Source organism: Polistes fuscatus, unplaced genomic scaffold, assembly GCF_010416935.1.
Source record: "Polistes fuscatus isolate 324 unplaced genomic scaffold, CU_Pfus_HIC Scaffold2, whole genome shotgun sequence".
Taxonomy (NCBI): Eukaryota; Metazoa; Arthropoda; class Insecta; order Hymenoptera; family Vespidae; genus Polistes; species Polistes fuscatus.
Window position 1 is genome coordinate 16,427,646 of NW_025113096.1, and position 25,989 is coordinate 16,453,634.

At 31.1% G+C, this 25,989-nt stretch overlaps 3 protein-coding genes across 17 annotated transcripts in view; 2 read left to right on the forward strand and 1 right to left on the reverse strand.

Annotated features, from left to right (window-relative positions):
• Positions 1 to 258: 258 nt before the first annotated feature.
• LOC122516323 (mitochondrial inner membrane protease subunit 1) lies at positions 259 to 4,571 on the forward strand. Its single transcript, XM_043634039.1, has 3 exons — positions 259 to 1,665; positions 2,326 to 2,523; positions 3,519 to 4,571. Exons 1-3 carry the CDS (start codon positions 1,495 to 1,497, stop codon positions 3,672 to 3,674), a joined length of 525 nt encoding a protein of 174 aa, XP_043489974.1. The 5' UTR covers positions 259 to 1,494; the 3' UTR covers positions 3,675 to 4,571.
• A 94-nt stretch (positions 4,572 to 4,665) lies between these two features.
• LOC122516324 (integumentary mucin A.1-like) lies at positions 4,666 to 5,132 on the reverse strand. The gene has a single exon (XM_043634040.1). The coding sequence runs from the start codon at positions 5,044 to 5,046 to the stop codon at positions 4,684 to 4,686; it is 363 nt and encodes a 120-aa protein (XP_043489975.1). The 5' UTR covers positions 5,047 to 5,132; the 3' UTR covers positions 4,666 to 4,683.
• A 6,879-nt stretch (positions 5,133 to 12,011) lies between these two features.
• LOC122517086 (hemicentin-2) overlaps positions 12,012 to 25,989 on the forward strand; it is a 31,334-nt gene continuing 17,356 nt past the window's right edge. For 2 of the 15 annotated variants that reach the window (XM_043635431.1, XM_043635446.1), the window contains exons 1-5: positions 12,012 to 12,124; positions 12,702 to 12,758; positions 13,274 to 13,431; positions 13,792 to 14,112; positions 24,862 to 25,132. In XM_043635431.1, the coding sequence (XP_043491366.1) occupies positions 13,965 to 14,112; positions 24,862 to 25,132 (419 nt within the window). In that variant the 5' untranslated portion in view covers positions 12,012 to 12,124; positions 12,702 to 12,758; positions 13,274 to 13,431; positions 13,792 to 13,964. Of the gene's footprint in view, positions 12,125 to 12,382; positions 12,462 to 12,701; positions 12,759 to 13,067; positions 13,432 to 13,483; positions 13,569 to 13,595; positions 13,623 to 13,760; positions 14,113 to 24,861; positions 25,133 to 25,989 lie in introns of those variants that run through there. The other 13 variants (XM_043635433.1, XM_043635436.1, XM_043635440.1 and 10 more) reach the window with 13 other exon arrangements.

The window sequence follows — 25,989 nt, forward strand, 5'->3', positions numbered from 1 at the left end:
GCTTGCAATGCACCATCTGTATGTACCAATCTTTCCTATTAAACAGTTACGTGTAAAATGTCAGAAAAGTTATAGCAAAAACAATACCTAATCCTTTTTCATTATCATTATTATCATTATTCTAAGAAATATCAATGTTAGGAAATTTATCTTTCAATATTATTTTATATTTTATAAAATCTTACATATTTCATTATCATTATCATTATCATTATTATTGTAACTATTAGAAATGCAAAAAAATCGATTAATCGACGCTTACTAATCTCTCACATATTTTATTATTATTATCATTGTAATAATCATCGTAATCATTATCTTATTAATTATCATACATAAACCGTTGTTATTGTTACTATTATTGTAATTATTATTTATGTTAATAGTAGAAATGATGGTCCACTTGTTTAGCAATCTCACACAACAATTACGATCATTTTCCTATCATCGTTATTGTCATAATGAATCATCACGAATATTGATCAACTAATACACAAAGCCTTTTAAATAGAAGATCAAATTTTTATCATGCTTCTATTTTATATCACTGTGAAAAAAAGAAAAAAAAAAAGAAAAAAAGAGAGAAAGAGTTGTATGAGGCGAAGGGTTTTTAAATTTAAGAATTATGCACACCATACAACACATCTTGTAATTTAAATCTCGAGTAATATAAAGATGTAAAATGTATGTGTATATGTGTATCATCTCACAATCAGTGTCTCTTCAAAACCGAACACACGTTCTCCCTGCTGTTAAAACAAAAGATTTATTTAAAAAATATTTATTTTATTCCAAAATTATTTTAATAAATTCTAATAATATATAAATATTGATTAGGTAATCAATTAATATAATATTATGAATTCATTTAAACACGTGGAGGAGTACGTGTGTCATAATTAAATTTCATGATTACATAATTTAATCTATTGAGAGAGAGAGAGAGAGAGATTTATTTATTATTATAATTTTATTTTATTTAATATCATTATTCTCTAATTTCTAATGCATTAGAAACATAAGAATCTCTTTATAAGGAATGTACAAACAAAAAATACGTGGCACGTATGTTATAATTGTGATGTGTATCGTAAAAGTATTTATTATTAAGAAATAATACTTTAGATTTTTATTTAATATTGTTTCGAATGATAACAATGTCAAGGTATTGACATTTTTAAAATTATATTTTATCTCTTTAAAACAAATAAAAATTAAACGTGTATTTATCGATCGTGCTCTGTAAGTTTGAATTGTAAGAGTAGTTGCAGAATTTTACCGCTAGATGTCTTTGATAATACGTTTTAACGGACGAAGATGGCGCACTACTCCTCCAATGAAATTCAAATTATTCGTGGTGTATACTTTTCGAGGTTTGACTTAACTTTAAGATGATATTTAAAATATTGTACAGTGATTACACGTGATAAACGAATCTTATTTAATAAAACCCAATGTTAGGTATATATGTAAATGTGTATTTAGGGAAGAATAATGTTATATGCATTTTTTATTACTAAAGATTTCTATAAACATGTAACCTCTCTACTACTAGTCATAATGTTCAGTAAACACATATACAAAGTTTTAAGTGTGTTAGGTGTTACCTTGCAGTATGCGTGCATCACACATTGTGCGTTTGAATATATTGGCGAATTTGTAGTGGTAAGTAAAAATATACATTTCTTAGATTATATATATCTCTTATTGTGTGATGAATGTGTGGGCGTATGTAGAGTATGTTCTCATAGAATTTAAAGGTTATTTTATATTAATGTATTGAATTTATATTTAATGATTACGCAATTGTATGATTGTTAATATTAATAATATATAGATGATAAAGATTAATAAGAATAATTAACATATATATTTAAGCAGTATGCATGAATGTTATTGTAAACCGATATTAAAGTTGAGTTACTTAATATAAATTATATCTAATGATTTGTATCGCTAAAGTTAAATACAATGTATCTTCTAGATTAACCGCAGTATTCGCTTTCATATATTTGGATGTTGTTATATTTAAACGTTCTATTAACATAATGAATTTATATTTAATGATTACCTACTTAATTTTTAATATTATTTATATATAGATGACTAAGATGAATAGAAATAGTTAATGTATATATTTAGATATATAGACATTCTGTATATAGACAGAATACATAAATATTATCATTAACCCAAATTAAAACTTAGCTACTTATTAAATGTAAATTATATCTTATAATTTATATCAATAACGTTCAATACAATGTATCTTTCAGTTTAATTGTGGTACTCATTTTCATATATTTGTGCATTGTAATATTTCAGTGTTCTGGTCCATCCATGGAACCAACAATACGCAGCAAGGATATATTATTTACAGAACATATAAGTACAAAATTAAGGTGGTATAAGAAAGGTGATATTGTTATTTCTATATGCCCTTCAAATCCTAGACAACATATTTGTAAGAGACTTGTAGGCTTACCCGGTGACAGTATTCGACATGGGTTTATTACACATACTGTGAGTATTTAATACGTTTTAAATAATATGCTTAATATATTATGAAATATATATTTTTATTTATTGTAATAATGTATAATATATATAAACATTATACAAAAATTTATATATATATTCATTGTAAGCAAAAATATCTAAAATAATTATTATTGTTTTTTAATGTTCTTATTATATAACAGTATTTTTTATTATTATTTTCTTATTATATATTCATATATACATTTATAAACAGAATATATTTAAAATAGTTAACATATTTTTTAATTTAATTATTATTATTATAAAATCAGTACATATTCATATAGATTTTTTTTTAGTAATAAGGAAAGTGCACGTATATATTTAAAAAACAAATATATATACATATACAATGATTTAATTAACTTTTTAAAAAATATAATTATTATTACATAATTAATATAATAATACTATAATATTATATTATATATATATTATATATTATATAATTATTATTAATATAAATATAATTATTATACATCGTTATATATATTAAAGTAATTTTATTAAATTTATCATTAAATTTATTTTAAAACTTGTTTGTTTGATACGAAAAATTTTGAATATTCTAATTGAAGTAAAAAAACAAAAAACCGGAAACATAACATTTATATTTTTTTTTGTTTTCTTGAAAGTCCGACTACCGCGTTCCATCTCATGTTAGAGAAACGCTCATGTCTATATTCTCCTCTTACCGTCTCTAGTGTCTACTTAGCTGCAAATAGTAACACTATAAATTAGCAACTGTTTCTAAGTACATACATTCATTTTATTCGCGACTGCCAGGAACCTGAAAACTCCTAAATAAAATTTTCCTTTTTTTAGCAGATATTTTAACGTGCTGAGATGTGACACAAATTTTATAAAAAAAAAAAAAAAGAAATAGAAGAAAACTAATGAAAAAAAAAATATGGAAGGGAGAACAAAATGATATCTCTTAAAACAATTTTCTAAATATAGCTGCTATCTCGTTTTAGGTACCAATTGGACACGTGTGGCTAGAAGGAGATAATAGCAGTAATTCAGCAGATTCGCGAATCTACGGGCCAGTTCCGCAAGGATTACTTCGTGGTCGTGCGATATGTAAAATATGGCCCTTATCCGACGTAACACTTTTTACAACGAAATTATAGTGTTATTTTCCTCCTAAAAAAAGGAAAACAAGAAGAGGAAAACTAAACCCTCAAAAAAGTATTCAGCAGGCAATTGTTATTTTAGACAAAACTTGTACAATTATCGAATTTGTCTCGAAAAGAAAAATTAAAAAAAAAAAAAATAATAAACAAGAATACTTAGATAGATAGGATGTAAAAATATTGTTGACAATGATAGTTCCTTCGGTGCGGGAGGAAAAAAGATTTATCCAAGTTTCTCAACACGGATTATACTAATGTTCGTACACGCCATTGGTTGTGCTATCAGGCGCGATCAATGAACACAGGAGTAAAGTGTGTGCAACCAGGGGAAGTTATGGGATATAAGCACATACTTCTCAAATGGATCGTTTAAAGTGTCAGATGCAGTTAGAATTGGACGTATCTCACTTGTACGAGATTGTAAAAATGTAGGAATATCGATGAGAGTTTATACATACAGTACGCCATAGATAGATAGATAGATAGATAGATAGATAGATAGATAGACAGATAGATACGTCATATTTTTATGACGTATTTAGCACCTACAACTTTACGTACTCTAGATCGAGATTAATTTTTATTCATCTCTTGTCTTGTTTATGATTGATCTGTATAATATCATTTACATATATATATAAATTTAAAAGAAAATAATAAACATCATTTACTTACAAATATCCATCGGATAATTTAATATAATAATAATAATAATAATACAATAGAATCTAGGGTTCTACATATTAAATTACAAGCATGAAGTTTCGGAAACAATTGGTCGTAGAAAGTGTTGATGAGCATGGATTTGCGAAAATTCATATAACTAGTCCATGGAATGTATCTATGGTATATATAATAGACAATACTATGAAAAGTATACATACGTGAACAAAAGCGAAGAAGAAAAAGATAAAGGTGAGGAGAAGGAGGAAGAGGAGAAGAAGAGGAGGACGATGGTCGGATTATTCCAAAGTTCTCTCTTGGATATTCTTCGGTTCTGGTCAGGTTACTTGACTAAGACGTGTCCTGGGAGAAACGGGAAGGTATTATAAACGTAGACAGGTCTGTTGAAAGCGAAGGAATTGGCGATGGCAAGGGCCGGATTCGTGTCAAAAGTTTCATCAGGTAAATTCGGTTGCGTCGTTGGTTCTCTGGTTCTCTCAGTCGTAGTAGTGGTAATAGGAGTAGTTGTAGTTGTTGTAGTTGGTATCGTTGACGTACTAGGTGTTGTTGGGATATTACTAGGAGGCGAGAAAGCTGCTGGATAAGTGATCGCATTCGATGGACCAGGTCGCGGTCGATAGTAAGCGTGTGGTTGACTGTGACCAGGGTTGAAGTATCTCCCACTTGGACGCCATCCTCTAGGCATGTATTCTGTTGTTGATGATACCACTCCAATACAAAGGATCAAGAAGATTATCTAAAGGACAATTTTGTTATTTCGTATTTTTTGTTTCTTTTTTCTGATTTTTTTGTTTTTATTTTTTCTTTTTAATTTTTAGGTCAAGGATATACGAGGATTTCGAGTTTTATATTTTTCATTGCTGTAATATTTTCTAATAATTGTAATTAGCATTGGTTTGAATAGTAGAGTTTTTAAATTGTTATTGTAATTACTAATATTACAATATTCTATTTTATTAATTATGCAAAATTTAATAGTATCGTAATGTAGCGTAAATGTATTTAACGAAGATTGGTTCAAATGGATGAATTTTAATTTGTAATTGCAATTAGAAATATTATTCTCTTTTTTAATTATTTAACACGGTACAGATTTAATATTTTATATAACTTTTGGTATAAAAATCTGTAAGTTGCAGTATTACAAAATGTTAGATTTTTATCTCAAATTTTAGTATACTGTAATTATCAAATTATTTTCTGTTTTCCCTAATTAATTTTTTTAGTTGGATAAATTTATCAGACAGAATGAATCTATTCGTTTTTGAAATTAAGCTCTAACGAATAGGATGGAAAGTAACAAAGAAAAAAAGGGGATAAAAAAAAATAATTATTACCTTCATAACTACCAGTTATAGCTGTTATATCGACGAAGAAAAAATGTAACTGTTCTTAGGAGAAGTCCGTCTTTCGTCTTTATATGCGGGCCCACGTTTATAAGGCTGATAGTAAAAGCATCGTGAATACAAAGCAGTTTGAGAAGAACGTAAGTATTCGCCGTAGCTATCGCTTTCTGTTTCGTAACTGCCGAATACTCGCATTACGCGCCGGGAATTTTCTTTTCTTTTCCAACAAATTCCCTATAGGATTATTCGTAACTCGTCCGATAATATACATGGTATATATACAATATATGTACAATGACTCACGGGAGTATTTGTAATCAAAGGATATTTGTAAAAAAAAAAACATTTCCAAATTTTTGTACACAAAAACCTACTTCTTTGAATTATTCATCTTTTAAATTGATATTAAATTTTATTGCTAAAGAATATTTTATTGTCAAAGATATATCATTTGAGAAAAATGAATCTTAAGAAAATTGAAGAAATCGAAGAAGTTCGAAAATTGAAGAAAACTGGTCTTATAAATGTATTCATACTTACGCAAGATATAACAGTAAAGAAAATTAATATTTTAGTAAATTGTACATGGTTAGACCTTCTTTTACATTTTATAATATTAGTACGATTGGTCATTTTGTGAAATTTATTTTATCATATATGTCAAATTGTACTTCTCATTCAATAAAATACTCTTTTTCAATTAAATTTATTTCTGTGTAGAAAAATTTTGTAAAATTCCATTAGCAAATATTAATTGTTTAAAATTGACATTGGGGGTACCGATACTCCTGTAATTCATTGTACGTATAAAAGATAAATTATCTACATCGATCTAAATATCTATTTAGTAAGTACATATCCATGTACAGACACAAATACACACACACACACACACACACACATATATACATTAAAACTACCATTACATAAATCTGGTAGCGAGTAGATAATTAAATTTCTATGCCGTTAATCAATAGATAAATAAATTAATGGATAGTTTAATTAAGGTTGACTATTAGCACAACAGGATTAACATTTGGGGTTTTATTATCCATTCATGAGTCCTATTCTATTTGAACAATTTTTTTTACATGATACGAACTGAATTTACGATAGGATCAATAAAGCATACATTTCTGTGATTTTTTATCTTCTTTTTTTTTGGAAATAAATTACTAACAATAGTATATATATACGTTTGTATAGTCATATATATGTGTGTGAGTGTATGAAGATGTGTAAACGATTTGACTAAAACGGTCCAATTGTGTATATAAGCGAAAGAAACGTGTCCAATACATAGTTTCACAATACATTACGTAAATTAAATACACGTCTCGAATTCGGGATAGAAACGAAGCAATAACTATGTCTTATGAATTCCGCAATATATTACATTTATTCTGTTACGTGCGTGAAATGGATCGATAGTTAGCTTGCAAAAGAATAGTCCGAAAAAGAGTGTTTGTGTATTAGGGAGAGAGAGAGAGAGAGGAAATATAAAAGACACCGGTAGTCAATTAATATTCACGTTGCTTTTCGTTCTAAAAATGTTGCTTAGAGTTGATTGCGAATAGATTGACTAATGAACATCTCTTTCTCTACATTAATGATTAACGTCGTATTCATTAATGGCGTTACATGTCGTTTTCTGATTATTATTTTCGTAACTTAATTTAAAATTTTGAACGTGACAATTCTTTCTATTTTTTTTTACTTTTCGTTTCGAATTTTTCTTTCTCTCTCTCTCTCTCTCTCTTTCTCTTTCTCTCTCTCTCTCTCTTTAACGATTGCTCTCAAACGTTGATGTATGTATATACTATTATATACTTCACGTTTCTACATATAAATGACGTCGATATTACATTGACCGTTAAACGATTTCGCTTCTAAATTAAAAACGAGTAGGAAAAATTGAAATAAATTGAAATAAAATTGTTACCGGAATCCTAACGGATTAATATCTCTTCTATTTTTATATGTATATAATGAATTTATTAATATAAATTGTAGCGTAGTATTATATATATATAAAATTAGTTTTATTTTTATTAAAAGTATTTGATTATATTTTGTTTAATATTAACCATTCTTATCCAGGGATTTAAGAATGAGTACAAAGGATAACACATGTAATTGAAATCTGGTGTATCGTACTTTTACAAAAAAAAATATAATATCGTTTTAGATTCTTGATTAATGGTGCGTAGTAAAATAATACTATTCGAAATTATTTATCTTTTAATTTTAAATGAATTTATATTATAAGCCTACAATATATTTATGGTTTATATTGATACGAACATTTTGGGCAACTGTAAGGAAATAATATTTCGCGTAAAATATATAAAAAAATGACGTATATATTGATAAAGCAATTAAAGTATCGAACGATAGGATACAGATCACACCATAGCCGTCTACTTCAGATTTTGAGTGTCAGATTTAAACTGATTCTGTGTTGCCTTGATTCGATTTGCGGTATTATAAACAAAAAATGAACAAACTTCTTTATTTCTGGAACTGATCTTTTTCAATCGTCACTATTAAATAATTCAATAAGATAGCTACTTATTAAATCTTACAAAACAGTTTGGAAAAATCTCACACAACCTAATTAGCATAAGTATTGAGTTAACTGAAAGTTTATATCAATTTATAAATGTATATTTCATATATATATATACATTTATTTATTTTGAAGTATTCTATATGAAAATTGAAGAATATTTGCTACAAATTGGTATACAAAATCGGTACATGTGTTTTTCAGTTAACCCGGTATATTTCAACGATTCCATTAAACGATATGTCAGAACAAGGAATAAAAGATTCGAAAAAACAAAGAAAGAAAAATGAAAATTAACTTAAATACATATTTCCAAAGGGAAATATTCTATGAATATACATATATATATATATATCTTTCTATTTTATTAAAAATAAGAAGATTAGCCAGGGTTTCCATTAGGAGTAATGCGAGGATTTCTAACGGTACTCAGGTTTCTTCTTTCCTGCCATTTTTTAATCATTTTAGTAGATAGAAGCGATCGATCTTTCACGCTCTCGTGGATCTTTCTATGAATGTACGATCGGTCTAATACTTCTTTCCTTTTTCATTCAATTTTTCCATCGATAAATATCCGAATTGGATTTTCTACTCGAATCGCTCACTGCAACGATCAAAAGTCTATACGTATATACGTGTACATGTGTTTTACACACACATATATATACACGTAGACTATAATGAAAATGGATACAGCAATAAAAAAAAATATACACGTAAGTAGAGTTTGAAAAATTACCAAATTTCCTCTCTGCAAGAATATATAATAAAAAAAATAACCATAAACTAATAATTTTTATACGACTTTAATTCTACGTGTCAAGGTTACGTTATTTTAAGATCAAATCTATCGTATAAAAGCGTAAAATGTCCCCTTTGGCAACAATTAAAATTTCCAACATTTTTTTCGTATCGCAATTTTTTTTTCAATATAAATCAAGCTCATTGTATACGCAAATTTATTTATTTATTTGTTCATTTATAATGTTGTTGTTTTGTTGATATTTTTATATTTAATAAGTCATTTAAATTAAAACTTTAAGATATAGGTGAGAGTAAAGGAATATATTGAATGATTTGTCTTTGATATTATTGAGAGTAAATTTCGTTTATTCAAATTCGGAAATATTTTCGATATTTCGTAACAGAAAACGTTCTTCTCATTGGCATATATTCGATTAACCGATGACAGCCGAATGCACTATCAACGTCCGATCCAATTCGATATGAAATCTTGAATATCGCATGGAGTATAGATTCCGTTATGTATAACCAAACCATCCTCGTTCATGTCTCACTTCAACATTTTCTATATGGTATTGTAGTATAGCTTCTGAGCATCTGTGCATTGGTACCATCTTGCTTCCAACGATTCCAAGATCGTGCGAATTCAGAAGAAAATTTATCTTGGAAACAAATTTTATGAGAATCTTATGTACATACACACAGCTTTCGGATAATATTTATCTAAGATTAATGATTAAGTAACTGTGCTACTTGTGACAAAAGATAAAAAAAAAGGATACTAGATAATTTTGATTTTTGAGAACAAACTAAATATTTTTATATGTTAGCATTTTCTTCTCTTTGTTTTCGGGGTTCGATTTGATTTGTTTAATATTATTTTAATGATCTTGTATATGGGTGTATATAATTGTGACCAAGTTATACACAGGAATCAAGCAAATTTTAATAATCTGAAATTGAAGTCCAACATGTGGAAACAATTTTCTTTGCGGTCAAATTCACTTTTATTTAAACAAAAAAATAATACAAGTTTCTCGTACCATTAATAATTTCATACTTTCAAACTTATTTAATTTTGTATTTTCTATTTATTTTGAGAATAGGTAAGTTCGTACATAACTTGGTCAAATTGGTTTGCATCGACTATTTTAATTGTACGACTTGGACAGTATCGGTATTAAAACTATTTAGACGAAAAAAAATGACTCGTTGGATTGCTAGCATTCATGGTCACCCTTGAAAATGTATGGAATCGTCTAATGTTCTTTTTACGATCTACATTTGTACTTGGGATACATTCCTACCGATCTTGCAAGGATCGTTCGAAGAAAAAGAAGATCGGATAAAAGGTAGCTTTGAAAATAGCTTCTAAATTTGTAACTATGTTATTTCAAGTAGCACACCCAATTGATACTATGTATCGAAAGAAAAAAAGACGAGAGAAATAGAGAAAGAAAAAAAAAGAGAGAGAGAATTTAGTCTGTCGGAATTTGAGGATTATCGACTTATTTTTCTTCTTCCTCTTTCTCCATTTCTCTCTCTTTCTATTTACACATATCTGTCTATACGTACACGTATTTCTTTCTTTTCCACGCGGCTTAGTTTACTTTTTTCCGCGAAGATTATAAACAAACTGGTCTTCGAAAATCGATGACGTCTCTGAAAGCATACGAATATCTATCTTTCTCATTTCTTTTCTTTTCTTTTCTTTTCTTTTTTTTTTCTAAAAATGTTTAATGTTTCATATCAAAAGGTGAAAAATAAAGGGAAAGATGGTCGAAAAGATTAATCTTCCGCGCAATGATAGGAAAGTTTTCTGATGTAACATGCAACCCCTGCTAACATTCTTACGGTCAATCATATTCCGTCTCTCTCTCTCTCTCTCTCTCTCTCCCATTCTAATTCTTTTTCAGATACTTCCCTCATATTTTTCTCTCAGCAATTCAAATCTAACCGAGGACGTATCATCCCGATGAAGTACTTACAATCGACTCGCTCGAATAGAAAATGTCTTTCTACATTAGGACACACGAAGTTTGACACAATGGCGTTCAATCTCCCCGGAGCGTTCTCTGTTCTTCTCTTGAACGTATAACGACACCAAATAGACAGATAGAGATAGAGAGAGAGAGAGAGAGAGAGTGAGAGAAAGAGAAACAGATAGGCAGATAGATAGAGAGAAAGAGAGAGAGAGAGAGAAGGGTAAAGTAACTGCGTCTTTCGATCGCTTAGGTCGACGATTTCGCCAAGTAGGAGAGTGTCGAGTCAGACAGAAAATCTTAATTCGGAATCCACGTCCGAAGGCTTTTCCCCTCTCCTTCTTTCCCTCCTTCTCTTTTAGATGGAAAGAGAAATAGAGAAATAGAGAAATAGCGAAGAAGACAGACGGAAGGGTGCCAGTGGGAGAAACCCTTCCTCCTTCTCTCTCTCTCTCTCTCTCTCTTCTCTAACTCATATACAAAAACATTCTCACTCTCTCTCTCTCTCTCTTACTCTCTTAAATACATTCTCTCTCACACACACACACTCAGTCTCTCTCACTCTCTCCCGTATGCTTTCTCTTTCTCTCTCTCTCTAAATCTTACTCTCTCTCTCTTTCTCTCTTACACCTTTACTCTCTCATACACATTTATTCTCTTATTCTCCCACACACACTCAGTCTCTCTCACTCCCTCGCGCATACTTTCTCTTTCTCTCTCTCTTTAAATCTCATTCTCCGCCAAATACATGCACGCACATATACACACGCACATACAAACATAGCTCTCCCTCTCTCTCTTTCCTACTCCTTTATTTTCTCATACACGTTTATTCTTTCTCCCTTTCTCACAATGAAATCGTCGTTCTCTCTCTCTCTTGTTCGTAGGGGGAGTGTGGGGGTGTGTGGGGGGCTGGAAGGAGAACACGTAGGGACGAGCCGCGCGCGTCCTAAAGACATGCGCAACGAGCCGCGAAAAGACAGGTGCGCGGCGCGGCGCCGGGGACAAATCGCTTAGTTTAGAATAAGCGTACGGATTCGGTTGTATCGTTCCATCTCGTCGTCGTTTACCAGCCAGCCGCACGCCAGTCGTCCGCGGTTCCGCATCAGCTTCGGTCGTTCGGTCCACGCTCTCTCTCTCTCTCTTTCTCTCTTTTTCTCTCTCTTTCTCTTTTTCACTCTTGTTTACTTCTAACTTACTATTTATATTTGCTCCCCTCTTTCAACCCCTACTTCTCTCTCTCTCTTTTTCTCTCTCTTTTTCTATCTCTAAATCTTTTTTCTTTTTTCTTTTTCTTCTTCTTCTTATAATATTTAACTTTTACAATAATTAGTTATCATACATTACGTAATGTCATTTATTAACATCGTTTATTAACAGAGTTGTAAACAAATCGGCACGGAGTAACAATCATGAACTTTTGACGGATATCGAATAATCCTGCTTATTTTTCTTAGCGGTTGTTTCATATATATATATATATATATATATTCTTTTCTTTTTTCTTTTTTTTTTTTTTTTACATATTATTTGCGCCTCCTCAAAAAAGAAAAAAAGAAAAGAAAATAAAATAGACAAACAGACCGACAGTAGAAACAGTAGGAGTAGTAGTAGTAAAAGAAACAGAAACAGCAGTAGCAGCAGCAGCAGCACCAACAGCAGCAGCACCATCACGTTCCAGTTCCGTTTGTTGTTATAGATCACGATCGAAGAAGCGCGCACGTCTCTTCACTAAAAGACGAGGATCCGAGCCAAGGTCGTCTTTCTTCCTCTCGGGCACGACCTCCCTCCTCCTACATCCTTTTTTTATCTCTCTCTCTCTCTCTCTCACCCTCACATCTCTATTTACATATATTTACATATATATATATATACGTATTTATATATATATATATATATATATGTGTATGTGTGCATATATTACTAACTATTAGATATCCCTTTTTCTCTTCTTCGTTCTCTCATTCTTATTTTTCTATTCCGTTTAACTACTTTCTCCATCTCTCTCTCTCTCTCTCTCTCTCTTACTTTTCTGTACTCTTTACATTCTCTTTGGTATTCTCAGCATTTTTCCGCAGTATAGTCAAGCCCGCCAATTATCGAACGTCCACGTGTTTCTCTCTCTCTCTCTCTCTCTCTTTCTCTTTTTCTCCCGCCCCCTCCCGATTCCTAATTCCTTTTACTATTTCTTTCAACTGGTTAAAGTCATTTCCATTCTTGTTCCAACTCTCGATCATTCCTTTTAATCTCAACGTCAACGTGGAAAAATAGACTGACAGACAGACAGTAGAAGGAGAAGAAATAAAGAGTGAGGAAAAGAGGGGAAAAAGTAAGAGAAAGAGAGAGGAAAACGATTATTCCCGATTGGTGTTTACAACATCCGAAAAAGGACGAAATTCGAACGATCGTCGACCTCATTCTTCGTGTTTGTGAGTTTCAATTTTCTCTCTCGCTCTCTTTCTCCCTTTCTCGCAAAGAGTGATCAAGAGTGAGTGAGAGAAAGAGAGAAAGAGAGAGAAAGAGAAAGAGAGTGAGAGAGGGGGGACCGTGAAAACGTGCCGTTAAAGTAATTAAATTCGACTGACTCGATTAGCGTGAGAACTTTCCTGGAACTTTTCGAGTTCGTCGTTTCAATCCTCTTTCTCTCTCTCTCTCTCTCCCTCTCTCTCTTTCTCTCTCTCCCTCTCTCTCCCCCTCTCTTTTTCCTCTTATTTCCCTTTTCGTCTCTGTCTACCCTTTTACTACGATTCTGAACGAGTAAGTGCAACGAGGATTGTGTGTAATGATAGTCGAAGGGAGTACGCGGAAGCGTTGAAAGAAAAGAGAAGAAAAAGAAAAAGAAAAAGAAGAAAAAGAAGAAGAAGAGTACGGGGCTTGGGGTGTTCCGTTAAGTGATTGCAAAGGAATGTTACTACCACGAAGTTGAAAAGTTTTGGTATCGTGGTGCTTAGCTGGGTTTTCGATGGCCATTATGTCGTTTGGACTAAACTTTTACCGGTCTCCTAACGTTAGAAGGGAGACACCAGCTGAGACAGCTACAGAGACGTTTATGATGAGGATAGTCTTCTTGACTTTAGGATTTTTCCTTCTACTTACTAGGGAGGTTAAAGGTGAGTAGCCAGCTAACTACTAGTCAGCCAGCCCTTTCTTTCTTTTACTTTTTTCTATTTCACTTACCGACCACCCCTACCGTCACTCCGACCATCACCCGAACCACCAACACTGACCATCGTCATGAGTATGAATTTTAAAACGATACTTTTATACTCAACAACCCCTGTCGTTCGTCGTCGTCGTCGTCGTTATCTTCATATTCACTACCACAATTTCATCCTTATCAGAAGTATCATTAACCATAACTTCTACTGTTACACAACTATCATCACTCTTAGTTTTTCTTGTTTACTTTTATTTTTATATCGACTAACATAAGATTTCTCTTTTGACGAGTATACCAAGAAGTACATTGAAGTAGAATGATGCTGGATAATGTGCCTTGCTTGCTTGCTTGTTCGGCTTGCCTGCCTGCCTGCCTGACTTGCCTTGGTTTGGGGTGGCTCGTTGGGTGGAAAGTTTTCAAGTAAATAGAAAATAAATAGAAAACGTGCTTTTCAAAAAAGGTACAACCGAGCTTAGACGGACTCGCCGCGTTGTATAAACAAAAAGTTACTATCCCCCCTCCTCTCTTTCTCTCTCTCTGCTTTTTCTTCTTCTTTTCCTATTTCTCCCCCTTTCATCCCCCTCAACTTACTGTTATTAAATTGAAGCTTGAAAGCTTCCTCCAACTTCTCCACCCAAATCCACCCCCTCTTCTTCCTCTCTTTTTCTACCTTAGCCACCTCGCAACAACCCCCCCCTCTCTTCTTTCCCTTTAGCACCACACAACTACTTCGAAAGTTTTCTCGTGTAATGCTTACGAGGATACACCCTTTCTTTTATTCTTGGATAGCACGAAAGCACCTCATACGATGCTCAATCGAGATGGAAACGAGACCACTTCCCTCCCGTCCTTAAAACGTTTCTTATTCTTATCTTATTTTTTCTCCATTTCTTTTTCTATTTTATTCTCGTTCCTTTTCTTCGCATTTTCCTTTACTTCCTTTTCATTCTATTTTACAACGTTAACTCGTTTTTATTATCTTCGCGTGAAAAATCCGCATTTTCGTATATACTTTTACTTATTTGTACTACCTCTCATATAAATTCGCAAAAATACCCACCCCGTTTCACGCACACACACATACACACATACACACATGTAAAAGGATGAAGTTATACACGTATACATAGAGAAAGATATATATATATATAAATATATATATGAGATGATATTTATTTGGATTATATAAATTTTAAAGGCGACTCTCCAATTGGAACTTTCGATGTTTACTTCGAAATGCAACACACACAAGCAGAGTATCATCAGAGACGATCTCTTATGATTTATTCATCCTCCTCAAAGGGTGAAAGATCGTCTGAACATCTGGAAAGACCAATGTTTTTCCTCCTTCTTCACACTCACCAAGTTTCTTCTATCTACGAGACAGAGAGAGAGATAGAGAGAGAGAGAGAGAGAGAGAGAGAGAGAGAGAGTAAGAAGTTCTAATAATTTATCTAAGAACATTACCGTGATTCTCTATTTATAACTTATACTTCTGCGATAGAGAAATGGGATATATTTTTTTGTCTCCCCTTATTTTATGTTTTATTCCAAGAAAATCTGATCTTTCTGACTTGGAAGGTACAAAAAAAATGAAAGTTAGATGCATTATCCTTCGAGGAATAAATCTTTGAAGGAAATGATAAGAGACACAAAGTTTCTTTATGTATTATATGTTAATATATTTCTCTTATGTAAGATTTATTTGTTTTAATAATTATATTGCTTTATTTTTTCTTATTTCTTTTTTTAAATATATTCTGTTTGACAGTTACAAATAGAACTCGGTTTACAATCTCCTAATAACAAATTTATCCGATACATTTCTTAATCAAATAATTATATTTATATATCTAATAATAATAATAATAATAATAATAATAATTGTTTTTTTTCTTTTTAAATATTTTTGTATTTTACATATAATATTATATAATATTTACTCGTAAGAGAGATGACATCATCGAAATAAATTTTATCATATATAAAAATACTTTTAATTATAAAGAACATTTATTTTCAAGATGGTGGATCACTGAATCACTCCGATCGGAAATAACTATAATTCATACGATGTAATTCTATATCTTGAAAACAATCCAAAATATATATTCATATTAGCTGTCTGAAGTATTTCAACCTCGATAAACATACATAAAATAAATATATAAATACATGTATATAATAGTATACTTTTGCCAAGTATCATAGAATCTAGGAAACTGGACGGAAGTGTAAGGAACGGACAAAATAGTTCACTCTAACACGAACATAATTACTTTCTGTAGTTAGACGACTGATACATGACTAAGGCCAATTAAGTCGTATTGCCGATAATAAAAAAGAAAGGAGAGGGGGGAAAAATAATTATTAACGATAACATGCACGCAACACCATTAAATGATTTATTTCGCTAACATTTACATTCCTCATCGAACATACTCTATTATTGTTCTAAGTTCTGTTATTACATTTTTACCGTATTTTCTTTTTATTATTATTTTTCCTTCCTTCTCTCTCTCTTTCTCTCTCCCTCTCTCATTCTCTTCATACCTTTTCCCATTTTTGTTCTCGATCTTTTATCATAAAACAACGTAACGACACACACTTATATACGTAAATACATACTACCATGTAGCAGATATACATACTTACATGTGCATGTGTCTGTGTATCTGTGTGTACAAATACATATATATATACCGGCATGGGTGATATATATGTAGACGAAATAAACGTTATGAAAAAAATTTGCTCTAAGGCAAACGCGAGAAGAGAAGAATATATATGTATATATTTATATATATATATATGTCTCTCTCTCTTTGACTGTTCTCTTCAAATAATCGTACAGCACAGCATTCTCTCTCTCTCTCTCTCTCTCTCTCTCTCTCTCACTCTATCTCACATTCTCTTTTCCGTAATCGTAAAAATAATCGTGCGGTACAGCATTCTCTCTTCCTCTCTATTTCTCTTATTTTTATCTGCTCTCTCTTTCTCTCCCTCTTACTCCCCCGTTTGTATAGTTTATTCTCTCTCTCTCTCTTACTTTTTCCTTGGTTAAATATTAACGAGAATAACATTTTTTTCGAAGAAAAATATTTACAAATATACTATATATACTATATATATAATATCACTCGTGACCTAATTTCCTCTATAATCCCTGAATTCGTCAGTCGTTAGCCTACTATTTGGCACGCGACTCTCTTTTTCTCGCGAAAAGAGAGAACAAAATACAACATAACAAACTGTACACGGCATATTTCTCAGCCGTTGCTTTCGTTGTTACGAATAAAGAATTGTCCTTGCTCGATAGAAAGCAGGTGAACTCTCTCTCTCTCTCTCTCTCTCTCACACTCACTCACTCACTCACTCTTCTTCTCTTATCCTTCGAAAGGTGTGTGTGTGTGTGTGTGTTCATGTAAGTGTGCGCTCGCGCATCCATCTCTCTTCGTTACTACTTCTTCCACTTCTTCCACATCCACCCCTTTTTCCTGCTCCTCCTCCTCCTCCTCATCCTCCTACTCCTTCTCCTCCTACTCCTACTCCTCTTCCTCATCCTCATCTTTCTTCAGCTTCATCGACACGGTTGTAATGTAGATGAAAGATAAATCGTTGAAAAGAATACGAAGAGAGTCGAAGCTCTGATAGTGTGAGAAAAAACGAAACGTTCGTTTCAGATTGTCTAAAAGGTTTTCATGTATTATCATTTAACGCTCGACTATCTTTTTATCCTTTCCCTTTTTCTTTTTCTTTTTTCCTTTTTATTGCGTTCCTTTTTTTTTACTTTGCATTTTTTCTTTCTTTTTTTTTTTTTTCTAATCGAAGAACACAACATTTGCACCATCGAATTTCACGTACGCGTATCAAAATTGTGGTCGAAAAACCTGGTCGAAGGAAAAAAAAATGGAAAATTTTTTCGATCGCTCAACAAATTTTTGTTTTCTTTCATGTATATATATATGTGTATGTGGAGTGTTGGAGATGGAAGTAAAAGAAAGTTGTACATCTATTTTTTCTTTTTATTTTTTTGTTTATCGATTCGCTACTATTTACTATACTATTCGTACTATTTGCTTGCTCTATGCTACCCGATCTCTTGATTCATTTTGTTTTTGTCTGTGTTTATTCTTTTATATCGAACTTCTCTTCCCTTTTTCTTTTTTATTAAAGAATACAATTTTCGTAACGAGTTTATTAGAACGTATTGAAATTTTATGAATCGAAGACAAAAAGAACATTTCTTTTTTATTTATCCACCCTTATAATTACTATCAGTTTATACATTTTTGTTTTAGTTTCTTATTTCTTTTTACCAGGATTAAAGAATAGAACTTTTTCATTGTTTTTATTAACGGTTATTGAAATTGAAACTAATTTGTTCCTTTCCCGGTCATATTCTATATTTATATTTTATTCCATTTATTTTATCTTTGCGCTCATTTTTATACTTAATTTTATTTTTATTATTTAAAACTCAAACGTTAGAGTAGCTCAACTTGGGTGTATTCGAATTGCATAATTCCAAAAAACAAAAACGTTGTTTTTCGTTATTTAAAATTTTACCTTATTTATTTAATTGTCGTTGATTCTCCCATATTTTTATAATTTTCGTAATATTTAAAATGTAAATATCGAACGACCTAAACACGATGTATTAAAAAAATCGTATAATTAAAAAAAGAAGAAAACTTGTTCATTCTAATATTTGAATTTATTTAAATTAGATTTCATCGATATCATCGTTGTCAATTTTTCTGTTCACACACACACACACACACGCAACTTTTTTTCTTTTTTTTTTAATTATTTAAAACACGGAACGTTTAAATAGTTTAATCGCGGTATATATTGAAAAATTGTTCAAGAAAATAAATTAGTTTTTTTTTTACCCTTCTTTCCCCCCCCTTCTATTTCTTTTTACTTAAGTTTAATATATCCCATCATCGTTCATTCTTTCACATTTTAATAATTTTCTTTATTATCTGAAACTCGAACGTTCGCAGTAGCCTAAGCACGATCTTGTTATTAGATTTAGCCAACATCTGCCATGCCGTGAACATGATTCGATCATCGACTTTCATAGACCAGGCACATCTAATGTGCCTCTTCTTATTGTATAGCTTTTGCTGTCTCTTTTTATAGCACAGGTACCAGCCACATACACACATACACACACACATATCTATGATACTTGTATGTATATGTTTATGTATAGCAACACGTTGGAAACGGGAAACATGCTTTTCTATAGGATTCTCGCAAAAAATGTCACCTCGCGTGAACGTCGAAGTCATGCACATGGCGGCTGAAATATTACTTGTTTGTCCGTGGCAACACCGTTCGAGAGGAATTTAAAACCCTATCGAGAAAATTCGAACCTTTCCTTCTTCTTTCTTTTTTTCTTTCCCCCCCCCTTTTCTGTTATCCTTATTTTTTTCTTTTTTTTTTCTTTTTTATTTCTTCGATACCTTTTGTGTTTACGTTTTATGATATCCCTTTTCAAGTCTAACGAACGATAGGTCGTTAATACAAGTACTCTATTATTCTTCTTCTTCTTCTTCTTCTTCTTCTTCTTTTTCCTACTTTTATTCTTATTCTTCTCTTTCGATATCATCGTTCGAACTGAAATATTTTTCCTTTTCTATTTCTTGCTTCAATTTCATCTAACAAGAATAGAAACAAATTTGGTTCCTATATTTTTGCAAACGGGTTTAATAGTTTTGGGAATTTAATTATCAACTACTATAATTGTTGGCAGATTAGTTCTCATTTTACGTTTAATTTGATCAATTTAACTAGATTATTTTTTAATAAAGTTTTCTTTTCTTTTTTGTAATAAATCGACTTAATTTGTGTGATATTATGAAACGATCAGGTATTGGAAATTTTTTGAAAATATTTTCTCGTTCTTTGTTTCTTTTTTCTCTTTTTTTTTACTCATTATTAGCGTTGTTATTTTGAGAAAACGAAACGAGGCAGAGAATATCGACGAATAGAATTTTTTATTTTTTTAGAAAAAAACAAATATTTGCACGGGACATAATTAACATCTCATTATTGCTATTAAAGAATAAAAAACGCGTATGAAAGATTTTTGTAATTAATTCGAATTAATTATCAAGTGAAATATTGAAAATTTTTAATCAATTTAGACTCAACGGAAATATTTGAAATTTTTTTCGCAACATCGTTAAATTCTTTTTTCTACTGTTGTTTTATTTATATTAAAAACGAAAATGTAAGAAAAATCAATACATAATGGGAACAAAATTTGCTTCGAATAATATTAGGAAATGTTTTTGGGAACAAATCTGACTAGAGTTACGAAGAAATTTACTAATTACAATATAATAGATATTATTTTCAAATTAGAAACTACGAGAATAGAAATGTCGAATAATAATATATCAAACCTCCTTTGAAAAATGATAATAACGAATCCTTGTTATTATTAACAAAAATATTTTCAGAATTAACGAAGCTAACGATATTTTTTGAGATTGTCTAATTTTAGTTATCAGTACTATGATTACAAAAGTAAAAAAAAAGAATGTGAAGCATTGGAAAACGTTAATGAAAAAATTTCAACTTCCAAAAAAAAAGAATTACTCATTAATCCTTACTACAATTATTATCCTATAATCGTATATCGAAAAAAATTGTATGTAAAATATTTTCGTAACCATTGAATTCAACGAAATATTTTCAATTATTTCCTTTCGATTATTACTTATTATTGTTAATAAAATAAATAAGAAGAGTCACGAAAAAAAAATGTTTAATACCTCCAAAATGATTAATAAACTCTTCCTATTATAAATATTATTATTATTATTATTATTATTAGGTGATAATAATTATCAAATAAATTTGGTGTGAAATATAAGAGGGTAAAAAGTTTTTAGTCATCCCCTTTTTCTATGGATTTCTCTTGGACAATACGATTATGAATTCGAAGCGGTGAGAAAGTCACGGAATGCGCTTTGAGTACGGCGAACTTGATTATTCTTAGAACGGCTCCGTGGTAACTCTGATGTAAGCGTCTGAATTGATGCAGCACCGAAGGAAGGAAACTGTGGTTGCCTTTCATATATATATATATATATATATGTATATGTATAGTTACTCTTCTGGCTTGCATGTAACCTGCAAAAGATCTTTCGAAGATCGTGCTGCAAACTCTATGGTTCTGACTCTGTCAGCTTCGCACTTGAATACGAGAATAGAAAATAGATAAACGTTAGGAAAAGTTTTTCTTCTAAGAGTATTCTTCGATGATTTTTCGCCTTTGAGATTAAGTAGAAGATTTACAAAAAAAAAAAGAAGGAAATGTTAGAAAGTAAGAAAGAAAAAGTTAAAACGTAAAGTAAATTAATTTTCCTCGTCGTCTTCTCTCTTGAGAAAAAAAAAAAGGAGAAATCTAATTCATTAAAAATTCTGAAACTTCGTTTAAAATTTCAATTAATTGATTCGTCGATTGTACAAATTGATTGGATCGGATCGACGAATTGGTGAGAAAAAGAAAAGTTTATTAATATACGATGAAAAAGATAGAGAAAAACTTTTTATGCTCAGAAAAATGTTCCCACTCTTTTCCTAAATATTTACATTACAAATGGATGAAATAAATATAATTTATAAATTGTCTCGCAATTTTTTTTTATTGGATCGGTCAATAAATTATGTTGCAATTTTTTCAACAAACAATGTTGCCGCCGCTACTGCTGCTGCTGTTTCTGTTTACATTCATTTTTATTATAAATTCGAACGTTTTACGATATACACAAGTATTTTATATTCTTATTTATTTTCATATGAAAAATCAAACAAAGAAATACTCTTTTCATTTCGCAAAACAACATTAATTGCCGGATGTAAAATTTATTTGTATTTACTTATAAAATATTCAACATTTTCAATTGAAAAAAAAAAATACAAGTTATCGCACAAACGTAAGTTAAATAAAATATAAACAAGAAAAAGACAAAATTCTAAAATTACGTGTCGACAAAGCCAAATACGCAAACCTATTCCCTATTAAACGAAGCCTATAATTTAGTAGAAAATAAAATCACTAGATCCGGACGTACCAAAGCAAGCACAATGATCTCATATCGTAGAAATATACAAGAATGATATGATCGCGTGATCTGAAAATAGTCGCTGACCTATATCACGGCATACCCCGAAACTGTTTTTCACCATCAACGTTGCAACCAAACGTCGAAACGTCCATACAATTATACGAACAATTATTTACTTATTATTTAATGAATTTATATATTTCATTTAAAAAAAAAAAAGAAAAGAAAAAAGAAAGAAACAAAATACAATTAGATAGGACACGTACAACTGCGCATTCTCATTTTCGTTCTATTCAAAAAATGATAATTGAAATTGATAAGCGTTTACATTTGGCAGATAAGAATTAAAAAAAAAAAGGAAAAAAACAGAAAGGAAAAGAAAAACAAAAATATACAAACCCTTCCCTCCCCTTCATTCTTCCCGTTTCCCTTTTGCTTTTTTTTCCCCTCATGGAACACACATTGGATCGATTACAATCTAATGTTTCATCTCGATGCACGTTACTTGATTTTACGTGCAAGCCGAGTCTCATTTTCATCAAAGGCAAATCGCCGTGTCCTGATATTACTCGTTTCGTGGTCATGAAAATTAAAAATGGTTAAAATGAAATAGAGAATAAATATATTACATTCAGTATTACAGAGTTATCTTAACGGTACTAAAGCATCGTCGTTTATCTGTTTACTCTACATTTTGCATATCCGTGTACGCGGCCTGTTGCTTCCTTCTGAAAAGGAAAAGGAATGAAAATTGAGGGAGACATTGTCGGGTGGTGGTTTAACAGCAGCAGAATCCAGCGTAACCTAGGAAGCATATATCGGGGTAGTTGGGGGGTGGGTGGTGGTTCCTTTGAAAAATTGACGAAATTCCTTCCTGCCCTGTTTGCCGAGCAAATAACATTCGTGTATTCGCGTGACAATGGAGAACTAGAGAGAAACTATGAAACAAAAAGTCAACCAATGGAATAATGTACAAGATCTACACATGTATGTAACATTTACATACAAAAGTATCGAATTAATGCCATGCCGATTTTCATTAAAAATCTAATATTCCGATCAATTTGAGAACATTTCTGTATCAATTCCAATAACGTGAAATGTGAAACAAGCCGCTAATTAACAATTTTTGTTGACAAATCAATCGACCTCGATTGTAAGACAAGAGGCAGCAATTTGCAATTTTTTGCAATTTCTCAGTAATTCCTTCAACGGTACTTCGATTGTTCTTACGTCTTTTTGTTTTTCTCTTTCACCGGATGCCTTGTTCTTTGGAAGCTTTTTTTTAGATCAAGTTAATGGCCTTGTAGGCTTCCTCCACGTAAATAGAAGTTCACTTTTGTTTTTTAAAATATTATTTAAAATATTATTCAAAATATTATTTAAGAAGATGCTTAGATATGGGACATGGACAAACAAAAATTGAGAATTACTGTTTTAAAGGAATCTATTTTTTTCTTGCAAATTTTCTGTTCCTCTGGATATCCGTATTAATTGAAAATTTAAGATCGTTAGCATTAAGGTTGCGTCGTTCAAATTTTACGTTTCATTTATTCTCCTTCCTTTTTCTTTTTTCTTTTGTCCCGTTTGTTTGATTAAATAATTATTTATATAACACGTGATATAACGAGAAGCATAAAGCATAAAACGGGGATTTCATCAAAGTTGTGTTAGAGTTGCGTCATTGAAATTTTACGTTTAATTTCCGCTTTTTTTTTTTGTCCATTCTACCATTATCCTTTGTCGTTTTCTTTTCTGTTTGTTTTTGATAAATAATATTGTCGAAATAATACGGTATAATAAATGATATAAAGTATAAAATAGGGTAACGTGTATTGTGATATATCCTCGAGATAAGGATGATGTTAATACCTTGGCAGAGTTTATTACAGTTGTTAGTAAAGGCTCATTTACTGGTCTACGGTAGGGAAGCGTTGACTTTGTATGGAAATATTTATTCTTGGCTCTCAAGTTCACACGTTAATATTAATTAAGAACGGACGTTACACGTCGGATATTCCATCCTAGTGCTGCTTGCCGTCCGAATTTTCCTTCCTTGCTGAAAGCGTTTCAACGTGAAATTCATTGTTTTTCTCCTTCTACCTAAAGCATATACACATATAAATATACATATACACACACATATATATATATAAATATGCATACAATATATTATATATATAAACGTATGCATGAGTAGAGAAGAACGAGTAATTTGTAATAAAAATGCGTAACCCCAATGTATATGCAAGTACACGAACATATCAGCACACGTACAAGTATTTCCATGTATATTGTAGAGAAGAGAGAAAATTTCATTCGAGTAAAAAGAAACCATGAACCATTTACGTGTGACAGCTTTTGAGAATCAAGTTTGAAAAAAAGAGTAGAAAAGAAAAGAAAAAAAAACAAAAAAGAAAAAAGTAGAAACGAGATCTTTGCTTTATCCTTTCTTCCCATTACCAATAAGAACCGTTTTTCCGGTAGTTTCCTTCCCTACCCTACCCCCAACCCCCTCTCTTCTACACTCCTACTCTTATACAATTATTATTATTATTATTATTTTGTTTTTCTTTTTTTCTTTTCGTTTTGTTTTTTTATTTTTTCAGGGACCACAAAAGCATGGTTGGAAAGTGAGAAATACGCGGAAGTTGGAACGGAAGTGCTATTGCCGTGCATCCTAAAAGCATCGCAGTGCGGGGCACTTCAAAGCATTGACTGGTATCGCGCGGGTACGCGCATTTTTGCTTTCAACGAAGGCACGGGGTTAATGCGGAACAAGGATGGTGACGACGACGGTGACGGTGACGGTGACGGTGACGGCGGCGGCGGTGGTGGTGCTGGTGGTGGTGGTGGTGGTGGCTATGGCAGTGACGGCAGGTGAATAAGTAATTAGATTTAATAATTTAACATCGGGGACCGAGTTGCTATTAATAAGCTGTGCGCGTAAAGAGCCGGTTGTAGTTTGGTAGGTGGGTGGGTAGGTGGGTAGGTGGGTGATAGGGTGGAAAATGTTGGAATGACAAAAGAGAAAGAAAGATTACAACAAAAAGTATGAATAAACGAATAAAAGAAAAAAATATGTTGAATCATAAGAGAGTAGTAGCAGACAAGGGATCACGTAGGATGACATATAATTAGAGAAACAGGATAAGCAGAAAGTGAAAAGGATTCTCTCCACGTTTTTCGTCCTATATTTTTACATGTCTATATATTTTATATTTTATGTATATATGTATATGTATATTAGAGTCCTCGTTATTCGACTTTTTCCAGAATTTTGATGAGTACACCGACCCTTACATATATATATATATTTTCGTTCATCCAACTTTCCAAGTTAAATTCGAAATAAATATTTTAGAAATCTTTGTCTTCAAATTTCAACTACACTTTTTTAATCCTTTATTAATAAAACGTGCTCTACTGCGATACTTATTATTTTTTAATATATATTTAAATAAAATAGCAACGTTAAAAATATTCGTGTAGATCATTTTTGAGGATTGAAATTAAACCTAAGAAATATTTGATCAATTAAAATAATATTTTATAAATCTAATGATAAAAAATATGTTTGACGTTAAGCAAGGTTTGACGTTAAAATAGAGGACAAAAATTTTCTAACTTTTTGTGACACTCTTTTTATTTTAATATTAAAATATGCTCAAAGGCGCGTGCACATTATTTTTTAAATACATATATTAGAAAACAGGAAAATTTTTGTATGTACTATA